The 10,486-nt window shown below is 40.1% G+C and overlaps 1 protein-coding gene across 1 annotated transcript in view; it reads right to left on the bottom strand.

Moving 5' to 3' along the window:
* Positions 1-211: 211 nt before the first annotated feature.
* LOC119618168 (thioredoxin reductase 1, cytoplasmic-like) overlaps positions 212-10,486 on the bottom strand; it is a 39,756-nt gene continuing 29,481 nt past the window's right edge. The window contains exons 2-3 of the mRNA XM_037996610.2: positions 6,187-6,338; positions 212-316 (exon numbers count right to left, since the gene is read on the bottom strand). Of these exons, the coding sequence (XP_037852538.1) occupies positions 233-316; positions 6,187-6,338 (236 nt within the window). The 3' untranslated portion in view covers positions 212-232. The remainder of the gene's footprint in view (positions 317-6,186; positions 6,339-10,486) is intronic.

Raw genomic sequence — 10,486 nt, 5'->3', positions numbered from 1 at the left:
AACTAGATTCATGAGTAATAAGAAGAATAATTTCAGTAACAGGAAACTCTAGGTAATATCAAGGCTATAAACTAGGTAAAGGCTAAAGGTAAATATGATTAACTCCAGGAGAGTACCCTATCTAAATGACCAGTGAGCTAGCAAGTGCTCACTAAACAATAAAAACCTCAAGGAAGACAAATTAAAGCCAGGTAGAATAAATAAAATAAAATGTACAGTCAGCAGCTATGATTTACATATTAAACAGAAACTTACCTGTTTGATCAAGTTCAAGCACAAAATAAGGAACACACAGAGATTTAAATAACTTCTTTACCTGGAAGAAGTCGAAAAACAAGGAGGAAAATGAAAAATGAGGTTATAACCAACAGGAGAATCTCTTATCCAGCTTCATTACTTCCTTTCTCAACCAGCCTTCACCTTTGAAAACTTTCCAATTCACTTTTATGTAACCCATAAGATTCTCCCTGTTGACAGTAATGATATTTAAAAGAGTATTTGAAGTCTGTTGATTCTATTCAATTGTCAATGACTCATCTGTATCGCTTCATAAGTTACATTTTATATGTTTAGTGACTCAGTCTACCTCATTATAAAATGGATTTAATACTATATTTAAAAAAGCATTGGAACACTTAATGTTTCCAAAGCATTATGTGGCAAACCTGAGAAAAATATTCTTACAATAGTCAAAGTATTATTTCTTTTTTGGCTGGGTAATCCTCAACCAATAAATCAGTTACAAAAAAAGCTATTATGCCCTGAGACTGTTAAATAAAACAAACAAAAAATCATACACTCATGGTTATACAAATCATACCGGTAAAAAACAAAATTTTATTTAAAAGTTACTTTTACCACTAGATAACATTTAAACTACTGACACAAGAGACTTTTATGTACAAGACACAAACAGCCTGTCAATAATTTAGGAAAGTTTAGAACCATATTCCTCTAGTTATACAATAAAATTTAAAAGGCCAGAGTAGCCTGAAGTTCACAGAGATGATCAATGAGGAAAATGTATTCTTGAAAAACAAAAAACCAAAAAAGTCTCATTCTAACCTTAACTACTAAAACAGTAGACTTCCTATTGTATAGAAGTACACTGGGAGATTTCTGTCATTTTTATAGGACCAAATTCAACATTTTGATAAAATGGGAAAATAAGTGCATTCAAACAACATCATTAGTCTTCTTTTTATTTTTTTATTTTTATTTTTTGAGTGGAGTGCAGCGGCGCTAACTCGGCTCACTGCAATCTCTGCCTCCCGGGTCCAGGCAATTCTCCTGCCTCAGCCAACCAATTAGGTGGGACCACACCCAGCCAATTTTTGTATTTTTAGTAGAGATGAGGTTTCACCATGTTGGCCAGGATGGTCTCAATCTTCTGACTTCGTGACCTGCCCACCTCAGCCTCCCAAAGTGCTGGGATTACAGGCGTGAGCCACCACACCCAGCCAGTAGTTTTTTTCTTAAACTCTTTTAGATGGCACCTAAGCCCCAGTCTGAATCTGAATTCAGTTCCCCCCACCACTCTGAAACAGCTATAAGAAACAAATATTGCAATTCTGAAAAGGTGGAGAGGATTATCTTTGCACTTTAAAACCTCTTCACAGCCAGATGCATGCAAAACACATACGGTAACTAATGTGTTATGCAAGAGTGGAAAGCTACATTATGTAGAAGTTAGTTTCCTTATGGGCACTTCCCAGCTTGAATTAATGCAAATGACATTACTCATCCCAGAGAGAAATACGCATTCATCAGACCAAGTACCAATATAAAAATAAAGTTTCTCAGCCGGGCATGGTGGCTCACGCCTGTAATCCCAGCACTTTGGGAGGCCGAGGCAGGTGGATCACAAGGTTAGGAGACCGAGACCATCCTGGCTAGCACAGTGAAACCCTGTCTTTACTAAAAATATAAAAAAATTAGCCGGGAATGGTGGCGGACGCCTGTAGTCCCAGCTACTCGGGAGGCTGAGGCAGGAGAATGGCGTGAACCCGGGAGGCGGAGCTCTGATTTACTCATATCCCACTCGTTAAATAAGATGATTAAATAAAAACTCAATAAAATAACCTGGGAAAATTCTACTTCAAGGTAATTTAAATAAATAAATAAATGTGAACAGCTAAGTATATGAGTCGTATACCCTCAGAAGAAATTCACCACTTTACCAGGAAAAGCACCCAATCATCTTTCACGGCCAAAGACTAGAAAATTAATTTCCAAATTAACTGGCATCAATCTGAAAACAATCTGAAATCAACAAAGTAAAACCAGGGGATATTTATCTAGAAGACCTGACATACCCAGTGAATGTTTGGATAATGACATTAAATAAATTTGCCAGGATAACTATATGTTGTTGTTGCTGTTGTTGTTGTTGTTGTTGTTGAGACAGTTGCACTTTTGTTGCCCAGGCTGGAGTGCAATGGCGCGATCTCGGCTCACTGCAAACTCCACTTCCCGCGTTCAAGCAATTCTGCCTCAGCCTCCCAAGCAGCTGGGATCACAGGCCTGCGCCAACACACCCGGCTAATTTTTGTATTTTTAGTAGACATGGGGTTTCTCCATGTTGGTCAGGCTGGTCTCCTGACCTCAGGTGATCTGCCTGCCTCGACCTTCCAAAGTGCTGGGATTACAAGTGTGAGCCACCGCGCCTGGGCAACTGTATGTTTAAATAAGCATGCAAATAACTAACACAAATGTTATAGGAAAAGTTATTCATTCCCAGGCTAGTTTTAATTAAGTAAAACTGGGGAAATACAGGCAAGGCTTTACATTTTCAGGGATAGGCAGGAGAGCTGGGAAATGAGGGAGTTAGTAGATTTCAGAGATAACAGTAAGAATAAGAACATTCTGGGGCATAATGGGGACTAAAAAAAGAAAAGAAAAAAAGAAAAATGATAGGTCAAAGAGACCTGGAATTGCAAGGAGCACACTGACTATCTATCACTAGTAGCAATCCTGACCGCTAGCCCAACTCTTCATTCCAGAACTAGGGCAGGGTTAAAATTGGAATTTTCTGTTTACTTATTGATTTCATTTCTTAATTTTTATTTTATTTATTTATTTATTTAGATAGAGTGTTGCTCTGTTACCCAGGCTGTAGCTCAGTGGCACGATTTGGCTCACTGCCACCTCAGCTTCCTGAGTTTTAAGTGATTCTCATGCCTGTGCCTCTTGAGTAGCTGGGATTACAGGCGTTCACCACCACAACTGGCTAATTTTTGTAGTTTTAGAAGAGACAGGGTTTCACCATGTTGTCTAGGCTGATCTTGAACTCCTGGCCTCAAGTGATCTGCCTGTCTCAGCCTCCCAAAGTGCTGGGATTACAGGTGTGAGCCACCACGACCATATGTATTTATTTTAGAGACAGAGTCTCACTCTGTCAGCCAGGCTAGAGTGCAGTGGCATAATCATAGCTCACTGTAACCTTGAACTCCTGGGCTCAAGTGATCCTCTCACCTCAGCCTCCTGAGAAGCTAGGATTACAGGCACATGCAAACCATGCCAAGATATATATATATATATATATATATTCTTTTTCTTTCCCCCATAGAAATAGAGTCTTGTTATGTTGCCCAGACTGGTCTCAAACTCCTGGCTTCAGGTGAACCTCTTGCCTTGGCCTCCCAAAGCATTAGGATTATAGGCATAAGCCACTGTGCCCAGCTCTCAATTCTTTAATAATGTTTGAAAATATAAGCAGAGCGACTGAATGCCTGGCACATAGATGGCACTCAAATGGTAGCTATTAATCCACTGATAGGATTAACTGTACTTAGCATTAAGTCAGGTATTTGTTGATTACCATTTAATCTAGCCTCAGAAGGAAGTAGTACTGACAGAAGGAAGATTAACCACCCGAGGTTAGTCCTGATAGGAAAAGGAAAAAAATGCAAGTAGTTATTTTCTTTAACAAACACTGATATAGTGTTTACTACGTGTCAAGTATATTCTATGGCTTTTATAAATATTAATTTAATCCTCCTAACAAACTTATGATATAGGTACTATTATTATCCACATTTTACAGATGGGAAAACTGTGGCACCACAGGTAAACAACTAAAGTCACATGCCTGATAAATCACAGAACCAAGATCCACACTCTGACTTTAGAGTCTAGGCCCTTAACCATTGTTTGGTAATGAAAAAGACTAGACAAGCACATAATTTCAGAACTAAGAAAACCCTCAGGCTGGGCGCAGTGGCTCATGCCTATAATCCCAGCACTTTTGGAGGCCGGGGCGGGAGGATCATGACAAGGTCAGGAGTTCGAGACCAGCCTGGCCAACATAGTGAAACCCCATCTTTTCTAAAAATACAAAATTAGCAAGGCATGGTGGCCTGCACCTGTAGTCCTAGTTACTTGGGAGGCTGAGGCAGGAGAATTGCTTGAACCAGGAGGCGGAGGTTGCAGTGAGCCAAGATCACACCACTTCACTCCAGCCTGGGCAACAGAGTGAGACTCTGTCTCAAAAACAAAAACAAAAACAAAACCCTCAATAAGCAACTAGTTCAAGCCCTTCATTTTAAAGATTAAAAAAAAGGAAGTGGTGGGCAGTGTGGGGGTGGGGGCAGTAGGTCCCAAAAGCAGACAAGAATTGCAGAACTAGATAACTAAGCCCCTAGAGGACAAGAATTACAGAGCAGTTTTCTAATGCCCAGCCCTCTTCTAAATTCTCTAACACTTACTGCCTGTCCAATCATGTAGAATTTAGCAAGGGTTATCTGAGATCATTTTTCTTCTTAAGCCTATGTTCTGCCCTCTCAGTTGAGCTAAATCCCCAGGGATAGGACCTGTGTCTTCCGCCTCTTTGCAGTCCTACTCCCAATATGATGTCCTACAGGAAAGGCATCACTATCACATTGATTGGGATGAAGCCTAAGGTGGCATCGTTGCATAATGTGTTCAGGAGAGAGACAAGGATGAAAGGAAAGGGTTTCCCTACTTCAGTGTTTTCACTGCCCACCTTCCTTTTTCTTTACTTGGGAAAAAAGTGCGCGTGTGCACAGGCACACACAGGCACACACGCGCGCGCAAAACGAGAGAGAGAAAGAGAATCCAAAAAGCCCATAAGCCCATTTATTTCTATATAAGGCTTCCAGAATAAAAAGGCTTCTGAATTCAAGCTCCTTGAGATCTGGAAAGTCAGTCATGGGGCAGACAAGTTGAGAAAAAATTAAACTTAATAATAAATTAACCTCCCAGTGAACCTGGACTGATGGCCACTTATGTTTACCTAAGGCTCCATTGTGTAGGCCTAGAGCTAAACTTCGTGACATGTAAATGCCCTCAGCCTTACTATGAAGCACCAGACAGATCACGTTTGCCTTTCAATTCTCACCTTCATTAATGTGAGAAGAAATTCTTCCTGAATAAACCAGGGTGGACTAAACTAATCCTCCCCATGGCTGTAACCACTGACCTTTTCTCTTTGATAATCTAAGATTAAGAACCAAGTAGGAAACAGTTTATTCTTTGTGAAGTTATTTTCCCCATAATAAACCACAGCATGAAGAGATATTTACCAAAATTTGATAGTACCCTAAGTAACCGTTCCTTATGAAATATTCCCTACAGACATATCTGAAAGGACAGCAAATCAACTGGTTTGGTAACTCCCCCACCCTAACCTTCCCTGAACTTGACTACCTGAAAATACCTCATACTTCCCAAAAGCTCAGAAAGAGATTATTCAAGCAGTATTTTGTTATCAAAACCACATTTTACAATTACTCTAAAGCAAGTTACACCTACATACACTTTTCCTTTTTTTTTTTTTTTTTTGAGAAGGAGTCCCGCTCTGTTGCCCAGTTTGGAGTGCAGTGGCACAATCTCAGCTCACTGCAACCTCTGCTCCCGGGTTCAAGTGATTCTCCTGTCTCATCCTCCCGAGTAGCTGGGACTACAGGTGCATGTCACCATGTTGGGCTAATTTTTGTATTTTTAGTAGAGACAGGGTTTCACCACGTTGGCCAGGATGGTCTTGATCTCTTGACCTTGTGATCCGCCCGCCTTGGCCTTCCAAAGTGCTGGGATTACAGGTGTGAGCCACTGCGCCCAGCCTGCATACACTCTTCCTAAAGGTGAAATCCAATTCTTTACATTTGAGCTCAAAAGTCTGTCAAATTGCTACAATTCCATTTAAACCCCTTGAGTTTAAAGCCTTACCTCAGCACAGCGTGTGCATGTGGACCTACTGAAGATGACCACAGAGTGACCGTCTATATAGGCCTGAAGCAGGGCTCTGAGGTCTGCAGTGGCCGTGCTGGTGAATCCTGCTGGGTTCTCTGGCAAAGTTTTACCAGGGTGATGATCTTTAGCTGGAAGTAGTGGAAGTAAGGATGGTAATTATCACAAAGGAAAACATGATGATGCGTTTTCTAATATTAGGTTCACTCTAAAAGCATTACCATTTTAGTCCCACAGGCCAAAATAAGGAATCTGAGGAAGGAAGGACTCTAATGAAGATTACAGATTTAGTTCTTTCATCTGACTGGAACCTCTGACAAATTATTCAATATTCCTGACTCAGATCACACTCAAGATATGTTCTCAGGGGATCCTGCCAAGTAACAAGCCATAATCGGAAGCTTCCCTGATCGCAGGAAAATAAGTAACAGGCTCGAAATACTGAGGCCACATTTTATGCCATCTCTGTTCCCAACCATGGTTTAAATGCAGAGAGGCCAAATGTCAGACAGATGTCCCCTTCCAACACAACCCTGCTTACAGACATAGGGGCAGACTACTCAAAGCAAGGTTTACACATTTTCTCCCAGGCTAACTCCTGGATAAGCAGACACAGGATCTTCAGGCAAGATGCAGCAAGATTGCAATAAAAATACTTTCTGCGGATTCTCTGTTTTCTCCTCAGGATTTTGTGCTGGCCCAATCAGGCATCAAAACAAACATGATCCAGCTTAGTGGTATGTTATCCCCACATGACAGCACTGTCATCCTGGGCGTCATCACCAGTCAAAACCACCAAGAGATTGCTACCTCCAGCTTGTAAAAATGTTTAAATTAGCTGTCTTCTTCAGGACCCACAAATAAACCAAGCTCAAGCCCACCCTTACTACTCGCTCCTTAGGTGATTTCTTCTCATTTCTGCTGATCCAAGTAAGCTATTCATCCTTCTTCAATCTCCTTATCGTCTTCATAGTTGGGATGTGTATTTATCCAGAACTAGACAGAGGGTTAATGTTTGTATGCCTCCATTTCATTTAATCCTTCTAGCAATATCGTTAGGTGGGTACTGCTACCATCATCCCCATTTTACAAACAAGGACACAGACTCAGAGAGGTTATGCAACGTCCTCAGGGTTGCACAGTTTACAATAAGTAATGGAGCTAAAATTCAAAGTTAGGTTATCATTCTCTAGAACCTACACTTTAAAAAAAAAAAGGTTTAAAATATAGAAGTCTTTTTGAAATATAGTTTTTAATTTTGATAAGTCAAATATATCTTTTTCTTTTTTGCTTGTGCTTTTGGTGTCATTGTCATATATAAGAAACTATTGCCTATTCCAAAGTCACAAGGATTTTACTTTTTTTCTAAGTGTCTTGTAGTTTTAGTTCTTACTTTAGGACTATGATCCATTTTAAGTTAATCTGTTGTGTGAGGCAGGCATCCAACTTTCTTCTTTTGCATGTGGATAACCTGCTGTCTCATTTCAACCATTTGTTGAAATGACTAACCTTTCCCTATTGATATGTCTTGCCACCCTTGTCAAAAATCAATTGACCATAAATGTAAAGGTAGAGCCCATGCTTTTAACCAGTATGTTATCCTGTCACTACACCTAGACTGATATTTAAATGGTGTTAATAAAATCAGCTAAATTCCCAAAATGTTTATTATTAATCATTATTATTATTAATCATTATCTCTAGTAAGCTTTCACTTTCATCATACTTTTGGTACTATGTGTTTTTAAACCATGAACATGTATTATTTTATAAAAATAGTTTTTAGAAAGTAGTTAATTTAAGAAATTTTTAAATAACCTCTATCATACAATGTCAATTTAGGGTCAACAACCAAGAGACTGTTTTATTATATACCAGACAATCAAATGTTACTAATCCTTAACATATGGATAGAAAAGTGAAAAGGAACATAGTAATATCCTAATCTTTGAGATATAAGTGCTATGATCTGAATGCTTCTACACCTCTAAAATTTCTGTGTCAAAATCTTAACTCTCAAAGTGACAGCATTAGAAGGAGGGGCCTTTGGGAGGTGATTAGGAGCCCTCAAGAATGGGATTAGCGCAGTTATGAAAGAAACTCCAGAGAGCCCATCTCCCCTTCTACCATGTGAGGACACAGCAAGAAGGTACCTACTGAGAATCAGGACGTGGGCCCTCACCAGACATGGAATCTACTGGCACCTTGATCTTGGACTTCCTAGGTCACAGAACTGTAAGAAATTGTTTTCCCTTGTTGATAAGCCTCCTAGTTTATGTTATTTTGTTTTACCAGCCTGAACAGATAAGAAAATGAGAAGTGGGTTCTTCTTAAAGAAAAACTAGCTTCTTGTAATTTCTTGTTTGTTGTAGTTTCTCTGGGCAGGGGGCGGTGGCTCATGCCTGTAATCCCAGCACTGGGAGGCTGAGGCAGGAGAATCGCTTGAACCTGGGAGGCAGAGGTTGCAGTGAGCCAAGATCGCGCCATTGCACTCCAGCCCAGGAGACAGTGCAAGACTGTATCTCAAAAAAAAAAAGAAAAAAGAAAAACTAACATTTTGTGCCAATTAATTATAGGATCCCAGAAGAGCAATGGGACTTATTTGTCACAGAGTATACCAGACCAGTCTATACCTATAGTATCTGCTTTCCATAAGTGGAAGGGAGCCTCTCAACCCTTATTTGCATCTGAATAAGCAAGACTTCCTAGGTTTCATCCTTATCCTTAACCTACTGAATCAGACTTGCAAGGCAGGGGCCTAAGCATGCATATTTGTGTGTGTGGCCAGGTGCGGTGGCTCACGCCTGTAATTCCAGCACTTTGGGAGGCTGATGCAGTTGGATCACCTGAGGTCAGGAGTTTGAGACCAGCCCGACCAACATGGTGAAACCCCATTTCTACTTAAAATATGAAAATTAGCTGAGTGTTGTGGCACACGCCTGTAATCCCAGCTACTTGGGAGGCTGAGGCAGGAGAATTGCTTGAACCCAGGAGGTGGAAGTTGCAGTGAGCCAAGGTTGCATCACTACACTCTAGCCTGGGCAAAACAGTGAGACTCTGTCTCCAGTAAATAAATAAGTAAATAAATAAACAAACAAACATATTTATGTGTGTATATATTTGTATATGTTCACATATGCATATGCATATATTTTAAATGTTCACTGGTAGTTCTAATGCATACTCTTAAGAACTATTGGACTAAAGCAACATAACACATGACTATAGCCTCATCGATGACACTTCAAAATTTTAAAATTAAACTCTAGTTCTCATTTTCTGTTCTCCATTTGTCTTATTTTAAAAAGTAATGCAGAAGTAAACATTCCTCGTGGTAACATCTCAGAGAATGAGAATCACAGAATGTTAGCTTGGGAGAGACATTTGGGGTCACTAGGCCAACTGTGTTCATTCTACTGATGAGGAAACTGAGGTCCAGTCAGGTAATTAATTGGTATCAGCGTCAGAGCTGTCACACAAGCCTCCTGATTCCATAACGCCTTACTGACTCCTTCGATTTCATGGGATGACTGACTCTAAAAGCAGATGACAATTCCTTACATAACATCTATGCCAAGGGCACCACCCAACTATTAGGCTCAGATATTTGCCAAGACACAGAACAGAGAAGGCCATCACAAGGAAAGGAATAACTTCTGTGATTAAGAAGAACTGCATTCTTACTGGGGAGGGACTGTTTATCAAAAAAAAAAAAAAGTACAAATAGATAGAAAGATAAATAGATAAGTAAATAAATCATAAGAGGTTAGCCACTACCTGTAATCAAAATCATCAGAATTTTTCCTTAAATTCTGCCTTTAACAAAAAAGGAAAATAAAATTTTGTTTATGTTTATCATTTGCTTATAATTTCCCCCTCAATTTTGAAATAAAATTTGAAGCAGCATTCAAAGAAATACGTTAAGTAAATGTTACAAGAACAGCACAGAACCAGGTAGTCAGCAAAACGCATATAAAACTGTAACGAGCCAGGCATGGTGGCTCACACCTGTAATCCCAGCACTTTGGGAGGCCAAGGCGGGCAGATCGCCTGAGGTCAAGAGTTTGAGACTAGCCTAGCCAACATGGTGAAACTCTATCATAATGAAAAACACAAAAATTAGCCAGGCATAATGGCGGGTGCCTGTAATCCTAGCTACTCAGGAGGCTGAGGAGGGAGAATCACTTGAACCCAGGAGGCGTAGTTTGCAGTGAGCCGAGGTTGCGCCATTACACTGCAGCCAAGGCAACAAAGTGAGGCTCTGTCTCAAAAAAAAAAA

Source organism: Chlorocebus sabaeus, chromosome 11 (assembly GCF_047675955.1).
Source record: "Chlorocebus sabaeus isolate Y175 chromosome 11, mChlSab1.0.hap1, whole genome shotgun sequence".
In the NCBI taxonomy this organism is placed as follows: Eukaryota; Metazoa; Chordata; class Mammalia; order Primates; family Cercopithecidae; genus Chlorocebus; species Chlorocebus sabaeus.
Note: the sequence above shows the minus strand (reverse complement) of the source record. Positions and strands in the feature narration are given on the sequence as shown.